A 21,017-nucleotide genomic window follows, 5' to 3' on the forward strand; every position below is an offset into this window, starting at 1 on the left:
GGGGTAAGGCTTGTCTTCCCAGCAGGCGGCTGGGGCATTTCGGGTCCCGTGGGCAGAGCAGCATCCCAACCGTCTCGTGATGGGATGAAGGAGGGCGGGAGGTCCATCCTTGCCCCATTACTATTATTCCTTGCACTCATCATTGCTATTAATATTATTACTATGTACTTTTTTAAAAGGAGTGGGATGAGTCATGCGGCCCGGGGTGGGGGGGATGTGGGCAGCAGGCAGGGGACCAGCAGGGCCGGTGTCCTCTGTTCTGAGGTGAGGGACACGGGGCTGGCAGTAACCGGCTTTTCTCCTGGCTGCTCAGCAGGGCCAGAGTGAGGAAAGGATGGCTGCGGACGGGCTCTCCAGCAAGGCATTGAAGGTGAGCACCAGTGGGAACAGGGACGTGGGAGGCAGGGGGCTGGTTTTGGGGGTCTCAGGCAAGCACGCCTCTCTCCGGCAGGTGAAGCGGGAGCTGGGGGAGAACACTCCACTGCTGTCGGATGAGGAGCTGATGGGGCTGTCAGTGCGGGAACTCAACCACCACCTGCGGGGCCTCTCCAAGGAGGAGGTGGCGAGGCTGAAGCAGCGTCGTCGGACGCTGAAGAACCGGGGTTATGCTGCCAGCTGCCGGGTGAAGCGCGTCTGCCAGAAGGAAGAGCTGCAAAAGCAGAAGATGGAGCTGGAGTGGGAGGTGGACAAGCTGGCCCGGGAGAACGCTGCCATGCGCCTGGAGCTCGACACCCTCCGTGGCAAGTACGAGGCCCTGCAGGGCTTCGCCCGCACTGTGGCCACTCATGGGCACCCTGCCAAGGTGGCTACCGCCAGTGTCATCACCATCGTCAAGTCCGGCACCAACCAGGCCGCCTACTCCTAGTGCTGGCCTCCGTCCTCCGGCAGGACACAGTCCTCCCCGGGGCACCTTCCCCATGAATTGCCTCCCAGCCCTTCCCCAACCTCCTCCCTGTCAGGACCTGTGCCCAAAATCCCCCTTCTCCCATCCCTTGAACTCCAGCTCCCCCAGGCAGGGAGGGCTGCTGCTATGTGGGTGCTGGGGTGGAGGACAGGACCTCACTGGTGGCCCCCACAGCCCCTCCCCTCTTGGGTGTGCAGACAGGAGAGAGCGAACCCACGCAGGCAGCAGTGGGGAAGCATCCCACAGCTCCAAGCTGGTAGGAAAATGCCAGGTGCCTCTCTTCTGTGAGAGGGCATGGGAGAGCTGAATGTGGGCCAGGCAGTCCCAGGAGCATGTACCAGAGGGAAAAGAGGAGAGAGAGGTTTTGCAGTGTAGTGGAAGAAGGCATGATAGAAGGGTATCAGCGTTGGGCACACAGCCTGGACCACAGCTGTAGCAGGGGGGCAGATGGCAGCATGTCTGAAATCTCTGAGGATGCAGATGGCAAGGGAAGGTTGGCAGGTCAGAGGGGGAGATAAAGTGGCTGCAGGTTGATGCCTGGTAAGGGTGAATGGAATGGGAAAGCACTGTGGCAGCTTGTGGTGCTGGGGGACCCCAGAGGTGACAGTGACTGGGCAGGGGAGAGCTGGGGACGTGAGTGGGTCAGCCCAGGCTGTTGTCCACAAAGGGGAGAAGCAGTGGTGCTGTTTTATCTTTTTCTATCACGCACATCCTTCACGCCTCTCCCTGCTGACGGGACACTCAGCTTGGCCGGGTGTCTGAAATCCAGCAGCACCGGCAGGAAGGAAGCGGAGGCAGCTGGAGCAGAGATAAACACTGTTTTGCTCAGCACAGGCCAGCTTGTATGGCCCCACCACCTACAAAGCCCATGGAAAGGTGCTCCTGGCTCTCGAGAGTCAGAGATGCGGAGGCAGAGAGAGGGGTGGAGGTGCAGGAGGTGGGAAGTAGGGGTGGAGAGCATCCCTGCTCCTGGGAGCTGCCTGGCAGGCAGGTAGGCTCCTCCCTTTGGTTTTCCTCCAGCTTGGACACTGGTGTGGGACAACCGGCTCTCGAGCAGGCTGAAAGACTGGAGAAGAGCTGGGTTCGCTAAATACAGGCAGCACAGGGGAGGTAGCAGGAGGCAGACCCAGCTCGGGAGCTGCTGCTGCAGATGATTCCCCTGCCCCTCTGTTCTGCCCCTGCCTGGGTATTGCCACGCCAGCCGCCCTCAGCTGCAGCCTCCATTCTTCCCTGTAGAGGTGCCTGCCACTCCTGGATGGGGCACTGTGGTTGGTATCCCCCACCCCAACTCCTCTTGGGTTTATTTATTGCACGAACATAAGTTATTTTCACGTCCTCTTTGCCATTCCGCCTCTCGGCACAGCCAGGATGTTGGTACAGAGCCGTACTTTATATTTTATATATGCAAATCACATTTTATCTTATACTTATATAGAGCAAAAAAAAAACTTATTTATTTTCTGACTTACAGTATGTGTCCTACCCGACTCCTCTGTATTTTGTAGACTTTACAAATAAAGCAAGTTTTTTTTTTTTTTTCCACAAACATAGAGAGTGTGTTTGGTCATTCTTGAACTTGGGACAGAGCTGTGTCTGAGTGAGACCAGATTTGCAGGCTCTCTCTAGCTTTGCTGCAAGACACGCTCAAGAATGCACCCAAAAAAGATGGGATGGGGGATAGCTCATGGCTTTTTAAGACAAAAACAGATTTATAGTCTCTGAGAGAAAAGGCCTAAAAAAGCATGCTTAATGCTGAATACCACCCCCCAAAGCACTTGCTTTCAGGAGCAGTTCAGCTGTGCTGAATCAGCTTTTCCTGGGAAAGATAATGCTTTTCACTACAAAAATTGGACCAGGTGCAGAAGAGGCAGGTGCAGTCAGGGCATCTGTGCCAAAAAACTTCCCTGCTGAGTGACCTTACTGCCTTACCTGGAAACAGCAAGGAGGAAAGCAAGGAGCTTCTGCCCATGGATGGCAGGAGAAGGGGAAGAAGTGTGGCAGGGACCTTACTGGGAGATGAAGCCAGACCTCCTCCCTCTGTGGAAAAGCCACCCTTCCTCAGAGCTGAGGTAGAAGCAGTGAGCATGTTCCAAATGTCCTGGTGGGCCAGGTCCCCAGCAGTTTGCAGCACTCCGGATGGTTTGGGGGTTTGACATTCCCATTCCCTCTGCAAATGCCCCCAGCCCCAAACACTGCTCATGGAAGAAAATCCCAAAGCCACTGTTTGCTGGGGCCCCCTCTCTTCCACTGGTGTTTCACAGTGAACACCTAAGGAAGGATTGATCTCTGCTCCAGGTTTTTGACACATGGGTTTCACTCCTGCCTTGGGCCAGCAGTGGTGTCTCAGCCGAGGGTGCTGCAGTGATGCTTTTCCATCAGCTCCTACATAGATACACAGAGTTTTCCTTCTGGGAAGAGGACAAGACATCCTGACCCACCAAGCCTCAGTCCCTGCAAGGAAGAAGAACTCAGAGAAGTCATCCAGACAGCACCACACAGAGCCAGCTTAAGTACAATCTATATTATCTCTATATTTTTTATTTGTCATCATATTTGCTCATTTCTGCAGAGTATAACGTCACAAAGACCAAAATAGAGAGCGGCTTGTCGCTGAGCTCACATCAGTTAAACACGATAGGTACAAAACTAGGTGACTCTGTCTTATTTATCATACTTTTTTTTCAGTCATTTATATACAAAGAACTACTCTATATGGAAAAATAATAAATCCCATGGGTATGTTACATGGTAAACAAAAAAGGAAGGAAGGAAGGAGAGCAGAAGCAGGTGAGGGAGAGCAGCTCCAAGGGTCTACTCCTGGAACCGGCACATTTCTTGGGCCCTGGGCTACCATGAGCAGATCTACAACGCCATGGATGCCTTGGCCCTCTCAGTTTCAAGCTCTGGATCTCATATTTGTTCCTCCAACACAAAGTGGCTTCAGAGCCAGTGCTTGCTCTGGCACTTGCCAGTCACGAGGGAGAGCAGGAAGCTCAGTGATGGATGATTTTGTGTGGTGTTAAAAAACATATATGTATATAAAATTATAAAGTAGGGCAGCTGGCTTGTTGGGCACTAGCTCACCAAGCTCCTCCAAAGGCAGCTGGTGCAAAAGAGTTATATTGAAACCATTACACACACGATGCTTTGAGAATATCCAGATCCTCTGTACAGCATATATATATATATATACACATATACATATATATATATATATATATACAGGAGACATTTCAAAATAAGCTCTAAGAAACGCTTCTCTAAGCCTGGACCACCTTCATGCTCAATGGGGCAATCACACAGATTTCAGCCACCCAAATGCAACAAGGATTGGGGGATTGGGGGCTGTCACCAAGTGATACTGGGACATCATCAAGGCCTGCAAATGCAAAGAAAGGGGAGGATGGGACCATGTCCCATGCCCCACTTTCCTAAAAGGGAGAGTAACATAAGTATTTCACATTAAAGGACTGTTAATCAAAGCCATAGAAGACAGAAGGAAAGTCCATTCAACCTTCAGTCCTGCTTTCCAGGTGGCTTATGCATGAGGAAATTTTACACCAAGGCCACACAAAGCCTGGCAGAGTGTGTTTGCATGTCTAAATAAGCAGTCACAGACTTAGGAAAATTAGTAACTAACAGCATGGCATTGCAGGATGTGTGTAAATGGGGAAATCCAGCAGCAGAGAAGCTGCCCAGCTTGGGCAGAGGTGCTGAATAAATAAGGTGCTCTTCACTCACTGTCACTTCTGAGACACTCAATGAACAAGCAGATGGATTAGGAAACAAACGGTAACATAAACTCCAGGCAGCAAACCAGACTCCAGTTCTCCTAGCAGAGCAGCAAGGAGCAATCCAGAATCACACAGGTCTGCCCTTGGCAGGGGAGGCATCAAGTGGGAGAGGAAGGGAGAAACTACAGCTGAACACAGCAGCTTGCTCCAATCTCTCATTTTTGCTTCTCGCTTGCAGGTAGGAACACCTGAGCTGTAGCACTTGAGTGTGCTGCCCACTCTTCCCCTAGATAATTTTAAGCAAGCAAGAGGCATTTCCTGGTCCCTGGATAGATCTACAGAAGGATCACTTTTCTTTTGGCTCCACTAAGTACCCATGGGTTCATCCAAAACCTAACAGAAGGGGAAGCTTCTCCCACTTCCATGGATGCTGCTTCCACCCTTGATAGCACTGCAGGTGAAGCAGAGCCTGTGAAATGTGCAGCAGCAATTGCTGCCTGAGAAAATAAAAGGGCAGCAGAGCCTGTGAAATGTGCAGCAGCAGCAGCAGCAATTGCTGCCTGAGAAAATAAAAGGGACAAATTGACCAGCCAAGTCATGTCAGGTTTCAAGTCTGCTCCACCTTGGCCCAGAACAGCTACAAAAATAAAAAACAAAGGAGTGTGCAAGATTCCTTCCTGAATATTCCAGCCTAAGGGGAAAACTTGTGTAGCTCAGGAAAAGTCATTGATGATGAGCATGGGGAGAGCTACCTGTGAGAGACCAGGACCTGCTCTGGCAGCTACCTCTAAGAGGGACAGATGTGATGCTGAGGGATAGGAAACAAGAAGAAAAACTGGTTTTGTGTTTACATATCTTCCCTTCCCAAAGAGGGGTGAAGGGGCCAGAGCTCTTCAAACTTCCACCATCTACCATAGCCAGTCCTCAGTCTTGTTAGCAGGAGACAGATGCTCCAGGGAGGCTTCCTGCCACAGGAAGCCAGGGAGATGGGAAGCTTGGACACCTGGTGATTAAAAAACTCCACCCTTTTGAAAAAGTAAGTCCATCCCCAGTGAGCTTCGACAAGGTTTTATAGCAATTGGAAATGCAGGGAGCCAAGGAACACGAAGAAAGCCCTGTCCTTTTCCCCCTCGCTCACTCAAGGACTCATAACCAGGTGCTCAGGAGGGTGGGGACAGATGTTCCTTACTTAGCACTCAAGGCAATGGCTATATAGAAAGACCAGTCTCCGGTCTGGTCCTCAGGAACGTTTATGGCTGCATCCCCATTCTATTTCCCAAGGATCACAGAGACAGATGTTAGTACCAGGGAGCTGGGGGGAAAACTGTGCCTACATCAACCATTCAGGAAAAGAAATAGAAAGCAGTCAGGTTGTCCTGTTGGAAAAAAACCAAAATATTTTTGGCTACAACTCCAGGCTCCGGCCAGTCACCCTCCACACCAAGCTGGGCAGGTGTGGGAAGCCAGTGCCCCAAACCCTGGAGCTTTGCTTGAATCAGTTCTGATTGCTGCTGTAAGGAATGGGCTCGAGCATGGAGTCCTGGCCATTCCGCCACCTCCGCATTGCTCATCGTGTCCGTACCCACAAAAGCTAATGGGAAGTGCCCACTTCTGCAATCTTTACTCTCTAGGAAGTGATATGACTTGCGTGTTTCTGCATTAATAAATTATTTAAAAAAAAAAAAAAAAAAAAAAAAAGCAAAAGCCCAGCCTGTGCTGGCAGTTTCCCCTCCTAGAATTCATCATCGGAGCTCAGCAAGAGGGTCTTCTCGTTGTCGCGGGCACCGGAGCAGCTGTGGGAGCGCGAGATCACGTGGCTGCCATTGCGCCAGGGGGGACCGTGCTCCAGTGTCGACTGTTGGGTGTACTGCTGGTAGGCTGGAGAGAAGTTGTGGATCGCATCTTGGACAATGTCATGGGGATTCATGGTCTCCTTGAGGCTGCTGGAGATGCTCTTCATGGGAGCACAGCGACCTGTTTGGGTAAGACAGGAAGGGACAAGTAAAGAAGACTGCTGCCTTCCCCACATCTCTTAACACGAAGGTAAGGAGAACAGGGAACATGCGATCCTAGATCCCACAGAAGGTGTGTTACAGACTTCCTTAAGCAGCTGCTGAGGAAAAACCACACAAATAGTATCGAGTTTTACCAGTGGTGCTCCTAAACCCAGACAACGTGAACCAAGTGAATCCACCACAGCACCAAATGGAGGACACACCATGAGAACGGGACACACCCACAGTGACAACCTCCACTACACACTACCAGTGCTGGCCTGGCTGTGCAACAAATACAGTCAGGTATAGAGGTGCTCCTCTAAATGCTTTCAGAAGACAAAAATTAAGTAAATTCTAAAAATGCAGGAGAAATGGCATTTGCCATTCCACCCACTGAAAATTAAGACGGCTAGGTGGTATCAAAGTGCCCATGGGAAAGAAATCATATGAGTGGAAAGCAGCACAAAGTAAGGAAAGGAGGGAAACAGGCAGTACTAGAGGCAGAACAACCCCATGTGTTATAATGATACCATGAAGGAAGCAACAGCTGGAGAATGTACCACCCAAGTGCTGAGCACAGAGGGAAGCTGTGTCTCCTTCTAGGAGCTGCCATGTCTCATGGCTTCGGTTCCATTTCCAGTATGGGCTTCTGGCTCTGGTCAGTTCTGGGGATGAGCTCCCCAGAGAACCAAAGCATGCTGATCATCTGTGGCAGTCATAAAAGTGAAGGGAGGCTGGGGTGAGAGCAGCTCCTTTGAGAGCCTGTGCAACTCTTTGGAGAGAGATCCCCAGAGCTCCAACGCAAATGCTCTAAAGCTACGCGTTAATGCCCACGTGGCTGTTTTACTACTTATAATCCAGACAACCCTAAAGCAGCTGTGTGAGGCAGTCGAGTTACAGACTTGCAAGGAAAGGGGAACAAGGGACAGGGCAGGCTGTAGGCAGGCTGGGAATCAGGAGAGAATAGCATCCCAGCTAAAAACCAACTGAGACAAACACACAAAGCATGCTGTACCTACCGTATGGCCCATATGATGGAACAGCTGCATCAGGGACCAGTGGCCAAAGCAAGGGAGAGATAAAAGGAAGAGGAGAGAGAGACAGAGACAGAGAAAGAGGAAATAACAAGAACTGAACAAGGCCCGCTGAAACATTCCCCACTGTACTGACCAGCAGTTTACCCTTTCATCACCCATAGATCTCATCTGTCCCCACTGCAACCACCGTTCTTCCAAAACCTCTGGGGCTGGCTGGGATGGAGGGGTCATCTACATCAACACCTGTCCAAGGGCTGCTGTCTTCCTGCACCTTGGCACAGATAAAAACAGCAGGAAGGAATCCCTTTATTCGGAAAACACTGCATAGACTAGGCACAAAACCTCCTTTTCCCAGAGATAACATCCATCTTCCTCTTCCCCAAAATAAGAATCTTCCTTATAGCAACCCAGCCCTCACAAAGTCGTTACAGGAAGATCCTCCTCCATGACAAACATATTGCCAAAGCACAGACTCATCTTCCCAAGCCAGATTCAAAACAGAGCCTGTTTTAGGCCCTGTCCCTCCTGCCCTCAAGTCTGTTGCATAATCTGGAGCAATGGAGTTCCCCTCTGGGGAGACAGGAAGAAGGACAAACCCATTCTACCGAAACAATGCAACATCTTACAGCCCTCAGGTCTGCAACAAGTTGTCGTGGGTGGCATACTGGGGAACTGAAAAGGGAACAGTGCAATTCACAGAAGGTTTCTGCCCCAGAGAGCTGTTGCACAATAAATCTGTTCAGACACCACACAGGAGGGGACGTGGCATTTTCCAAGCTATCGGGTTGGGAGTCATTTCAGTGTGTTGGCTGCCTGAGGGACCAGTCTCCACCCAGTCTCAGTACCAAAGAGACAAGCCCTGGCATACTTCCTACCTTGGGCATCAATTCTCTTGTCCACATACACCTTGTATGTGAAGGCGTGGCGCAGGGCAATGGCTGCAAAGAACATCTCCACACAGATGATGAAGTCTTGATAGCCAGCAGCTACTGTGCCTTCACCCACAGACACATTAGCAGAGTGGATTTTGGGGATGGCACCACACTTTTCCAAGATGGCCAACAGCATCCCTAAACAAAGGAACAAGTTCATGTAAATGTGCAGAAAACATGGTGTCACAGTAACTGCAAAGAATGGAAATAGCTGTTTGTGCTGTACGTCCTAGACACAACCCCACTCACCACATGAGCTACAAACACCCACCTATGGTCACTTGTACAACAGAGAAAGGAGAAGAAAAATGAGACAAATAGATTAAGGCAAAGAATGTTCAAACACTGATCCCCTTCTATTCTCAACTGACACAAACTGTGAAACTAACTGCTGCAGGAATTAATCAAGTCCAAAAGGGTAAGTGGAGTCAGGTATTTTTGTAAGCACTCCGGTGATCTCAGTGTTGTCCCAAAATAGGCTCTTTAACACAGTGTACAAGATGCCAATCCACACAAAGAGTCCAGGTATTTGGCTTATTTACAGTTCTGCATAGAAAGGGGTGCTGGCTGGGAAATCCACAAAGCCAGCATGATGGCTACCAAAGCTTTTTGCTATTTATACATTTTAGCAAACAAAGCTACTAATGTTCCTAGGCTAAAAATTACCTAATTCTCTTTTTAATTAGTATTCTGTCTTCTATTGGTTAATGATCCTCTCACTGCTCATGCTAATTAGTCTGCACGCTCAGTCTTTCTCTCCTTTCGAGTCGGTGCTTTCTTGGGTCAGTGGCCGTGATCTCCCCCTGCCAGAATTACCTTTTACTCAGCTGCAGCTGATTCAGCACAGTTGCTGAGCAGTCTTTATTAGTTTCTTCCTTATCTTGGGGGTTCTGCCAAATGTCCCTGTGGCTTGTAAATTCTGCATTTTTTGTGCCCACAATCTGTGCTACATCCTTCTTCCCAAGTTTTGTTAACTTCCCCTGAGGTCACTGAAACATGTTAAGCCCTAAACCTTAACAAGGCAATTCTACTGTCAAGTAATTCGTCCTTCTAACACCTGGGTATCACTTGGAGCTTGTTTGTTGGCTGCCGTTTCACGGATTAAACCTCTTTTCTTGTTGATTAGACTTGAAAGTATACAAAGATCAAACATCAAAGAATGTCCTTTCTTAAGAAAATTCTGACATATTCCACATTTTACAACATCAGCACTTCCACTAGCTAGAGCAAAAACTGAAGTAACAGAACTTTGCATTTAAGCATATTAGTGTTTTTGACACACCACTATAAGAAACAGGTTTCTCCCTGTCAATAGCTTAGTGGCTGAAAAATTTCAGAGAAGACAAAGTGTGTGACCAGATGCCTCAAGATGATAAACTAGACAGCTTATTAGTTTGTAAATAGGGAGGATGGGCCATACTCCAACAGCCTAAATTCCACCTAAGTTCCTACTCAATTAGCCTTTGAAGTGCAGCTCAGTAAACCTAAGTAGGGCACTGAACAGGGAAATGCTTAGAGCCAATTAGTCAGAAGCACTAAGCTTAGGTGGAATTTCAACTTTCCGACTGTGCCTCTGCATCATGTGTATGAATTCTGAATGTCCTTCTCCTGGCGGTGGTTCTGTGGCAGAACACACTGCACCCAGCCAGCTTGCTGCTTCACATACATCACAGACATACCATTAAAATTTTATTTATAGAGCACTAAAAAAAGCACTAAAATTTTTTAGATGTGCCACTTTAATCGATAAAATGGCAGTAGGCGGATAAAATGTTGGCAGCTTGTGTTTTATGATTGTTTCAGCAATGCAGAGGACTCTTCACCCTATCAGCTGATTTTGCCAGGTAGATGTTCTTGTGCATACGCACACACAGGGATAATAAGGATTCAGAAGCATATAAACAAAAATTAAAATGAGCAAAACAGGTTTCCCAGAAAAAAGCAATGAATGACTACAAACCAAATGGAATATAGAAAGACAGAATGTCTATTAATCAACATCTGCTCTATCAACTCCTATGTTTGAGCCCCTGCAGAGAGCTCTTTGTGCCTAGCAAGAGAAGGGAAAAGCAGCTCACCTTGCCAGAAGGACAGGAAGATGACAGACTTCACCATGAAGAACTTGAGGACTGGGCTATAGGGACTGAGCAGCTCACGTGTGGCAAAGTAGAAAAGGAAGAGGGCATACAGTGCCAGGCTGACAGAGATGTTGTAGATGATAGTCACATAGAGGTAGCCACTGGTTACACTGAAAAGAGAAGATATATATGAATGCCTGAAACTTCAGCATGATCTTTTCCCCTTGCCACTGTCAACGGAGAGTTCCAAGAGTCCATTTCCTTCCTGCCTCCCTGTCCCATTCCCCCCTGTAACTAAGGCAGAAAAAGCATGAAACTAAAAGAGGGCTACCTCTGCCTTCTTTTCTCATGCACATCAGTCCATGTAGTCTCATCTTTTCCCACGGCTCAGCACACACAAGGACAATAAGCAAAGCCAGGGAGAGAAGGGGCAGCCAAGTCTTGCATGCTAAATCAATAAACTTACTCAAAGTCACCATCCTGGTACTTGCCGAAGGCCTGAAGGATGACTGTGCTGATCGCCATGAGGGGCTTCACCACACAGAACTGCAGGGTAGCCTACACAAACGAGAGAGGAGGAATGAGAAGGCAGGAGGTACAAGAGGACAAGTTGCCAAACCAGCATCATGATGGAGTGTCCACTGGGACCACTCTGCAAGGCAACACAATCCAGCCCCAACAAGAAGTCTGAGCCTGCCACTTGCTCATCAATTGTGCTTGAGGACTGTAGCACCCAAAAGGAGATGAAGGAGATTCAGAAGATGTACGTGTGCTATCTACTTGTCCAGAATGGGAAGAAAAACCTCTCTGTAGGGTTGTTCCTAGAAGCTGCTCAGCCCTACTCTTCCAGAGGTGCTTTTCACAGGCTGTGGTGCAGCACATTTATGCACTATAACAGTATGAAAAACAAAAAATCCCACACTATGCTATGGCACAGACACAGCAAGTTTAACAGAGACACACTGGGAAAGGAAAGCAAACTCCAGTCCATAGTTGTCACAAAGTTAGGCAAGAAGGTCCCCCGGATTGGAGGGGAACCCCGCTGTCAGAAGAGGAACTTTTGACAGCTGCCACAATATGAAGGCGTTTTGTAAACACAGCGATGTGTGTTGCCACACACAAGTTACGAGCTATTCTGTTGCCATCCACATGACCTTTACTGAATCTCCCCAAAGATTCCATGGCACTTGGGATCAGCTCTATCCATTCTGCCTGTATAAACTACTGCTCCTATTGGGACTGAGTGTTCTCTCAAAGCCACCACATTCTTCAACCTTCTCCAGATGTTGAACTTCAAAGTCCTAAAAAAGGGAAGACTTATGGCCCTAAAAATGTCTCCCTGAAGAGATGTGACCTGTGTCTCCCTGAAGGAGGTTGGAAGAGCCTGGATAGGTGCTGACCTGTGTACATGTTGGGGAGGGCTGTGTAAGGAAAGAAGGTAAAACCAAACAGTAATAATTGCTTTGGACACGATGCAATTTGTTAGTGGTCATAAGACTTCAAGGAGATTAAAAACCTCAGCACATGCCAGTTAGTGAGTCACTTTAAATATGTGAACTGGAAAAGGTCAGGCTAATTGGTAAACAACTCTGTCCTCCGAGCTTCCCCTCCTTCCGATCTGGGGACATTTTAACCATTTCCCTGCAATCCAAACCACCACGTACTATTTTTAGTTGCTTCCCCAGAAGATGCTGTAGCATATGGGAAGCACATGGATGGTGTGTGACCCATGTGTGAGGGTCACCAGACAGAGGCCCAGCAAAGAACCTTGATCAAGACATCTTTAAGGAAACAAGCTGCTTGGATTTTACACCACAGACACCAGCAAAACACCACACTGCTGGAGGTCTACAGGCAACACAGGCAGACTGACCCACAACAAGCACCTGCCTGAGAAAAGTTTGGGGGGCAGGGCGTGAAGGTGGAAAGAAGAAATGTTTATAACACACAGGTTCCTTCAGGATGAAAGGGACTGGAAAGAGCAGAAAATGGGCAGGTGTTGATGGGAGGCAACAGAAGTGCCAGAGATGGTGAGAACACGGCAAAAAAGGGCAAGGTGTTCCTTTCAGCACATTCCTCTTCCTGATCATCATGACGGCAGATACCGCACAGATCAGCACTGGCATTTGCTCTGTTGCCCTTTTGCACCAGCCTTCCCAGGAATTTGCCTTGAAAGGGTCTTCCCCAAAAATCCTGGAAGTCTAGAAGTACCAGAAAGTGAACCTTGGCATCAACAATTTCTCACCAAGGCAATATTTAAGGTGAAGCCAAGAAGGATGGAAGTATTTAAGCATCTCTTTGCAATACAGCCTCCCCAGCAGACTTAGCAGTTAGCGAAAGGCAGGCATGAGTAGCAAAATTGCTGCCAGATACCAGCAAAAGAAAAGCAAAGTATCTACTGAAATCAGAGTTACCAAATGAGCTGGGATTTATGGAAACCAGCAGAAAAAGCACACCTTCCCCATTCCCCAAAGTGTGCTTCTAGTCTTCACTGTTGTGAACAAACTTTCCAAACACAGACACATGCAACCCAGGTGGTGATATCTGCCAGAGGTTGTGGGATGTGAGAAGCAAGAAGTCTAAGGGAAATTATTTCTCCACCATTCATTCACCTTCACGGGTGTTACATCTGCTTATGATATATTTAAAAGGTAAAAGCTAACATTAGGAGCAAAAAGAATAGGTAATGCAGTGAATCAACCAAAGGGTGTCCAAATGAAACCCAAGAGAAACAGCTGAAGCAGCATATTGAGTGCAGACTAGAAAATAAAAGTATCAGGCAAGAAAACAGGAAACCCACATAAGGACAAAATATGGGGCAGGGACAAACAGAACAGGTATGCGAAAGAAGTGGTCCTTTGAAAACGGCCACTTATGCAGCACAGGTTAACACAATATTACCATGAGGCTGCACTGTACTTTTGATGTTCCTGCATATTGCTAAAACACAGAAGATGGGCCATGATGTTCAGGAGAAGCCAGGGCAGATATCTAGACCCAGTGACTGAAATTACAACGATCTCAGCCCTTTCAAAGAACCAGACATGCTTCACACTGCCTCCACAGGGTTCTGCCTCCTGTGTTCATTTCAGGAAGTGAGCAAAGCTCTGAAATTCACCTGCTGTTTCATGACAGCCAGAGGTGACTGACCTGCAATGAGCAGACAAGGGCTGCACAGAGGTTTAGATCTTCCCCATTCACCCGCCCTCGACATACCCAGCTCAGCACAGACAGACACACATGGTGAGCAATACTCGGTTGCTCCTACAAACCAATGTGTCATGCTTAACCTCCATCCCCTCCTCAGCTCCAAACCACAACAGCACTGGGTATTCAGGAGGCTGTTACACAACTGTGGGGTGTCTGCGACACAACACAGACATCAGTTTCTTAGAGTTGGGTGTCTTTAATTAAGGCCTTCCTGATGTGGGGTTGAGTAGAAAATGTTAAAATCATTCTAAACAAACCAACCCTGAAACACCTCCTCTTCTCAGCAGTCCACAGGCCTCTCAAAATGCTGTTAGAGCCCCCCTCAAAGATTCCAGAAATTCAGCAGCAAAAGGCACCACTGCCACCACCACACACTTAATTTCTGCAAGATGGCCCAGTCCCTCCAGCCTATACCTGTTTGCAGAACCTCAGGAATCCAATCGAATATGTCTTTCCCCACAGGCAGCAAGTTCCATACACACAGCTGGACCTGCAAGAGCCAACAAAAGAGTTCACAAGCAAGATTTGGGCAAGAGTGTGAGATTCCCACCCTCTTTATCTACCCTCTCTGTAACAAAGTTGTAGGACTGGTGCTTTCTCCAACAATGACTGCAGTTATGGCCATACCCTCTTTTAGAGATATGTCTGAAACAACATCCTGACCATACACTGCAATTTTTTTTTCCCCTGTAACTGAGTAGCATGGGGAGAAACATAGTTCCTAGAGGAGGCACACACAATCAACTGAAGGCAGAAAGGATTTAAAGGAGGAGAAGGGAGTAAGAAAACAAACAAAGGAATAGGTAGGTGTCCAGAAAAGCTGTGAATCAGTCCAGCTTGCCTAAGAGGACGTGATCAGCCTGATCTGTCTAAGAGCAAGGTACTGGTAAATCATCATCATCTACACTGCCCAGTTCCAGCAGACATTTGCCACCTGACACAGTTTCTCAGGACAGGGATAGAGAAATAGTAGAAGGGCACATAAGGAGGACAGCGTCATGCTGTAAGAACAATAAATACTCACTCAATTGGTTTCCCTCTGATCTCAGACATGATGGAGCTCTCCCCTCCCAAGTATTCATAGCAGAGGCTGAGAAAGTTGTATATTACAAAGGCTGCAAAGACATCAATCACAGTAAAATGACAACCAACTTCAAAACAGGTGCAAGGACCAAGAGTACAGGCAACAGACCAAACATTAGCAGGGATTGCTTGTGCAGCACCTTTCCCTTCAAAGCACTCCAGATCATTTTCACTGGATTTATCATGCTACCTCAGCACTCACAAGACTATCTGAACGGGAGTTTGGCCAAAGTCCCAGGCGAGTTCCATGACTCATGCCAAAAGGGTCACAGAACCATTTAAAACTATGGTCAGTCCCTGTTTTATTTGGCATCTTACAGATGCCATTCTTTACAGGGTTCCTGTGCATTATTCCAGGACATTACACTGATACTAAATAATCTGGAAAAGATATCTCTGATCCATCAGCCGTATGTTATCTCCTGTATTTAATCTTTTGGCTGATGAACAGAGTTTGTCTCTGCCAGGTAACCAGACTACAGACATAAGAGTCGGAGAAACAGAGGGTTTATAACAATCAGTGAAACTCTGTTTTCATATCTGGTGGAGATTTTTGTAAAACAAAAAGGCTCTGTGCTTCATTTTCTCAAAAAGATGAAATTTCTTGTGTGCTAAATAACCGTTTCCTTAGGCCACCTCTTCTCTGCCTTCCCCAGCAACTTGGTACAGATGACAAACAGACTGACCACTAATACTCTGCCCCATTCCAGTTCCCCATAACAGATGTATCTCCTTTTCATGGGATCCAAACTCACTTAAACGTGCATGCAGTGAGCCTGTATACACCCTGTCTGCCACTCTCTTGACTTGTTATAACTGCTGTCGGACCATCAAAGTTGTGCGATTTTTTAGGGCAAGGACTGCATTTCTGCATTTATCACAGACAGCCCTGGGGCAAAATGACAGACCAGATGACCCTTCTTGCAACATTATAATGGTCACCTGTGTCTGGACATTCCCTAGAATGACAACACCCAAATCCTGCTTTTTGCCCCAAATAATCTGGGATAGAAACAGCAGTCTCAAGGAACTTATAAAATAAGAACAGAAACCTAATAATGTACAACACTGAGAAGCTGATCTCCCCAAGCAGCCAGTTATTAGACCTGAGGTCAATTTTTCCACGTGAATGATCTTCCCAAGTCAGTCAAATTCTTCTATAAGTATCCAAACTATGCCCTGGCAAAGAGGTACTCCACGCTCCCCAAAATACTTATAGTCTCAAAACATTGTACTTATGGCTTGTAGACATGTCTAGCTGGCAAGACTGCTATGGCACATAAAAGCCAGTGCTACACATGCTTCTGTGTATGTAATTGGAATATTGTTATTCCATCTGTAATCCTTATTATTGAACAAAGTTCACACAGTAATGATTTTGCCAAAGCTTTAATTAGGGCAGAAAACACCAACCATGGAAAACTTATTTAAATAACTGTGGTAACCCCTTTTGCCTTCAATTTTCCTGCAACTTAGCTGACAGCTCCCAGCACCCAGAGGAAGAAAAGCTGAGCTTTTCCTATTGTCCTCCAGTGACCCCTGCCCTCTGATGTGGTCATTACAATACCAGCTGCCCATTCCACAAGCACCAGGGAAGAGATGACATCAGAGGAAGAAAACCAAACCAAACCAAACAAAACAAAAAAAAAAAAGAAAAAGAAAAAAAGGGAGAAATATCTGCCCATTCATCCCCAAAAGAAGTGCTAACTAGCAAAGCTCATCACAACAGCAAAGAGCTCTTCTCCCATTCCTGGTCCACATTCATCAGATGGTATTCATGATATCAATATAACAAGAAAAAAAACCCCGAACAAACCCTATCTGTGTCAGTGTTTGTACAGAAGCAGAGTCACATGAAAGCGTAACACCAAAACAGGCTCCTCCTAACACACTACAAAATACAGTCCATAAATGGCTTAAGACAGCTTTCAAAATTTATTAATAGGGTCTTCTTCCACCATTCCCTAACAGCCCACTTTGCAATGTAAAACCTTCCCAAAAAGTAAAGAAGGTGGATGGCAAGAGAGGGAAAAGAACAAGAAGGCTGTTTTGAAGCAATGCCCAGAAAAAGTGAGGGAAGAGAACCTGCTTTCCAAAGGTGTTTTCACCTCCAACCTGTAGTTTTCTCATACAGGCCAACAGAGGTGAACTCTGGAGCATGGGCAGCCTCCTGAGCAGATGCTCAAATGTTTGCAAACTCCCAGAGCAGGAGAGGCAGAGGGATGCTGGCTGTTGCTAGGAGAGCAGCAGGCTTCCTACTGGACCTATACACACGTACAGGGCAGGGAAAGAAAAAAACTAGGCCCAAACAAAGATGCCTTCTTGCATCACGTGTGCGTGTTTGCCATCTGCTGCTGCATCCAGAGCATTGTTAGGAACGTGAAGGAGGGCCTGCTGGTCCCTTCAGCTGATTAACTTGTTCACATGGCCAGGGGCAACTCTCTGCAATGCAGATCTCACCAAAATAACTGCACCAATGAGTTAGGGTTTAATGAGGGTACGGTGATAAATTGTCCTCAAAAATACACTGCTAGAGTACAGGGTGCGTAGAGGCTTCTCTCAGGATGAGACCAGGAGAGAAGTTACAATAGCGTTTACAGGAAAGTAACCATTTCCCTCACAGACAGTGCTAGTGGTATTACATCACTGCAGCAGATAACCAACACCAAGGAAGTGCTCATCCTGAACATGACACCCTCTCTTCTACAGGACTCCAAAGCACTTTACACTTCACCAGCCACAGCACATGGCCACTGTGCTACCCTGTGCAAGCACACAAGCGGCCACAGGATGGGACCACAAGAATACATTGCTAACAAACTGCACCAGGAACACAGGACAAAGCAAGTGTCTGGCCGCTAAGTGCTGTTAGAAGAGACAGGAGCTAAGCAATACCTCACTTTCTGACACCCAGATACCATCAGAGTTTTTTGCTTTACCAAAAGCTTTTACCTTCCTGAAGCAAAGGACCCCAGAAAACCAAAAATTTTGTCTCTACAGCACACTGGAGGGAAGGCTCATGCTCAGAGGCCAGTGAGGGAGACGGTCAAGTTGAAGAGGGTTTTGAGCAACCTGATCTAGTGAAAGATGTCCCAAACCATGGCAGGGGTGCTGCACTAGATGATCTTTAAAGGTCCATCCTGACACAAACCATGCTATGATTCTGTGATTTTCAGTCACTAAGCAAGCCATGGTCATCCATTTAGGCACACCATTCAGTACGTGACAGTGACGCTTTCTCCCTGTTCTCAACCAGAAATAGAGTTCTCTCCGGGCAGAGACTTACCACCCCTCCCCTCATTTTCTGTCGGACCCCCCTTACCTTCATAGCAGTCCCGCACTGTGCCAAAGTAAACATAGTACTGGTCATTGGTGAAGAACAGGAGACTGAGCCATGAGTCAAAGGCATAAATGGGCACAATGAAGAGGATCCGAACGATGTAGCGCTGTTCATTTGGGCAGCTATAGCAGCGGAGATGCATGTAGATCTGAGAGACGGAGAGGGGAGACCGGGATCAGCGGTATATGGAGCAGAGAGGAGAAAGTAGAACTGGAGAGTCAATTGGGCCAGGAAAAACAAACTCAGTAAATCACCTCTTGATTGCCTCCAGCAGCCTCAAGGTGATGAACATAAAAGATAAATCACTGTTATCATATGGCATTGATATAGCAACCCTTAGCTTGCAGAGAGGAGGAATGAGAGGGAAGAGAAAATGGAGGCATTTCTAATCTAGTTTCTTATAGGGAATTGATTTATTTTTACATCACCCTGCCCACGTTCTTTTGTTCATACCTTTTTTCCCAGCTATCAGTCCTATATTCCTGCTATCCTCTTTTAAATACCTAAGATTCATAACAGTGCAGGCTGCTCTTCTCTGAAAAGGGAAGGTGCACGCAATTAAGTGCACGCTTATTGTGAACACTCACTCTTTTGGCTGTTTTGGATGCTTTTGAGACTTTCACCTGAAACAACCTGAGAGCCCTTTACAGCACATCCCAAAGCTGATAAGCCACAGCCCATCTGCTCAAAAGGTGTCATTCTGCACATGGGTCACAGCACAGCCACAAAAGGTCAGCCATCAGGGGAGCACTGTGCTCAAAGGAACCACACAGTTTGTTCTGTCCGACTGCACACATGCCAACGTCTCTAAGTCACTGGCTGGGGGGAGCACAGCATCCCCACCCTACCCTCTCCCACCACTCACAATTCCTTAGCCATCATTAAATCCCACCCCTAAGATGCTTTTTCACGGAATACCCACCTCCTGGAAAAGGTATTGACCACAAGCACACCGTGAAGATGAGCACAACCCCTGTCATGCCCTAATAACACGGGCAGAGCTTCAGCATGAGTTGTGGGTATACTCGGTTGACCACGGAGTCAGCAGAGGGAAGGCCTCTGTACAGTAATTCTCACTGAGCTGCTGTCCCAGCTGCTGGAATTAGTAACAGCCAGCTGATTACATACGTGCCTCACCACTGACTGATTCTGCTGCCTGAAGAGGCACAAGCATTTGTCTGAAGCTTCACCCTGCATTTTGGGGCGCTGCGAGGATTCTCCAGAGACTAACAAAACATACACAGACAATCTCATCCTTCCATTGTAAGGGAGAGGGGCTTCCGTCTCCATGACAGCTGTCTGTTGCTTATCCCTTCCTGGTCAATATTGACTGAAGGGCGCAAAAATACTTCTGTTTCCTCTCCCTGTGAAGGGCTCACAAATACTTCCGACTCCTCTTCTTAACCCATGAGGAGCTCACAAAAACCTCATTTCCTGAGGAGAACGGCTTGAAAATAAACTAACAAACCTTAGAGATATTTTTGCCTTGCGACAATCCCAGTGACACATCTCATCCAGCACAGAGACAGCTGACACTTGAGTTCAGATGACTCCAAGCTTTGCCCTTGGGATGTCAAAAGAGCCCTGTGATCCATGTGCCTGGGAGAGCACAGGAACTGCTGCCATGTAAGAGGACAACAGCGCGTTTCAATCAAAAGTGTCTCTCTGGCACTGACCTCCATCAGTTTCTTCAGAGAAGGGCATTCATGCCTAACTGTGCAATGTTATACTGCAGAGGAAAATTTCTTCCTACCCTCAGCAGGTGATCAATTTGACAGGAGGATCCATGGCACTTGTAATTGTTACCCAAGCTGGTGAAACTGCAGGTGTTACTCTTATTCCTCTGTGACTAATCCATTTTTTACCTTCACTAGCCCCTGTACTCCATCAATAGGCTGTACTTTTCTAGATTCTAGTCATCACTCTGGAATCTATGATCCAACAGGTACAAAACACAGGTTGATAAATAACAGGGCTTGTGTTTCCCCACTGTATTTTTCAGTTCACATGACAACTTCATGAAAGAGAGGGACAGAACAGGATGCAGGGTTTGACTTATTCTGGCTCCCAGGACACCTGCCCCAGAGAGAGGGGAGGGGAAAAAATTCAAATGAAACATTTCCTGCTACTCCTTTCCGCAGCAGAGTTCAGCCTGTGGAATCCACTGGCACAGGAGATCAAAGGAGGAATGTCAAATAACAGGTGACTAGGATCTTTTAGCTAACAGCTGACACCAAAAAAAAAGGCAAGATTCATCTAAAGACCTGTGAAAGGATGGCCTGAGATAACACACCTTTCTGCACACCTTCCAGAGATGGCCAAATGTTTTATACCTGCTAGTTTTAAAGAGTGTGCTTCCCCTCCATTCACACTGTGGAAATGGTCTGTTCCTTCATGTGGGGAAAAGGAAAGGATGAGAAGTACAAGTGACAGAGTTTTACCTGATGGCAGGTGATGAGCAAAGCTGTCCATACAAAGAAACCTGAGATAGCCTGAGCAGCAGTGGTCATGAGGAATATTGGCTGCTCCACAGCTGTGGGGCTGCCATCCTCTGGCATCCAGGAGAAGTTAGGAGCCACAGCTGGAGTGGTGGCAGCTGACCCCAATCTGGGGGCTGCAGTGACATCAGTCATCATTATCATGGTGCCTTTCGGTGTGACGTTCCAGTTGGGATTGCTCAAGAGCTGCCCACGAGCCAAGAC

The 21,017-nt window shown here is 47.4% G+C and overlaps 2 protein-coding genes across 3 annotated transcripts; one reads left to right on the forward strand and one right to left on the reverse strand.

Moving 5' to 3' along the window:
- Positions 1-240: 240 nt before the first annotated feature.
- MAFF (MAF bZIP transcription factor F) lies at positions 241-3,534 on the forward strand. Its single transcript, XM_008636446.2, has 2 exons — positions 241-370; positions 452-3,534. Exons 1-2 carry the CDS (start codon positions 335-337, stop codon positions 863-865), a joined length of 450 nt encoding a protein of 149 aa, XP_008634668.1. The 5' UTR covers positions 241-334; the 3' UTR covers positions 866-3,534.
- A 2,729-nt stretch (positions 3,535-6,263) lies between these two features.
- TMEM184B (transmembrane protein 184B) lies at positions 6,264-21,017 on the reverse strand. Of its 2 annotated transcripts, XM_008636447.2 has the most exons (9): positions 20,757-21,017; positions 18,298-18,463; positions 14,917-15,007; positions 14,307-14,382; positions 11,149-11,240; positions 10,683-10,852; positions 8,548-8,742; positions 7,655-7,678; positions 6,264-6,612 (listed from the first exon to the last, which is right to left on the reverse strand). In XM_008636447.2, the coding sequence occupies exons 1-9, from the start codon at positions 20,955-20,957 to the stop codon at positions 6,371-6,373; spliced, it is 1,257 nt and encodes a 418-aa protein (XP_008634669.1). In that variant the 5' UTR covers positions 20,958-21,017; the 3' UTR covers positions 6,264-6,370. The 2 variants fall into 2 exon arrangements, with proteins under 2 accessions (XP_008634669.1, XP_017593298.1); XM_017737809.1 differs by lacking the exon at positions 7,655-7,678.

Source organism: Corvus brachyrhynchos, unplaced genomic scaffold (assembly GCF_000691975.1).
Source record: "Corvus brachyrhynchos isolate BGI_N302 unplaced genomic scaffold, ASM69197v1 scaffold56, whole genome shotgun sequence".
NCBI classification, from domain to species: Eukaryota; Metazoa; Chordata; class Aves; order Passeriformes; family Corvidae; genus Corvus; species Corvus brachyrhynchos.

Bases quoted from the DNA above. Each gene is read 5' to 3' on its own strand.
- MAFF (XM_008636446.2), top strand. From the start codon at position 335: ATGGCTGCGGACGGGCTCTCCAGCAAGGCATTGAAG. The intron at 371-451 runs GTGAGCACCAGT...TCTCTCCGGCAG, and splicing joins TCTCCAGCAAGGCATTGAAG to GTGAAGCGGGAGCTGGGGGA.
- TMEM184B (XM_008636447.2), bottom strand. From the start codon at position 20,957: ATGATAATGATGACTGATGTCACTGCAGCCCCCAGATTGGGGTCAGCT. The intron at 18,464-20,756 runs GTAAAACTCTGT...TCCGTCTCTCAG, and splicing joins TGCTCATCACCTGCCATCAG to ATCTACATGCATCTCCGCTG. The intron at 8,743-10,682 runs GTGAGCTGCTTT...TCCTTTGTTTAG, and splicing joins CTTCCTGTCCTTCTGGCAAG to GGATGCTGTTGGCCATCTTG.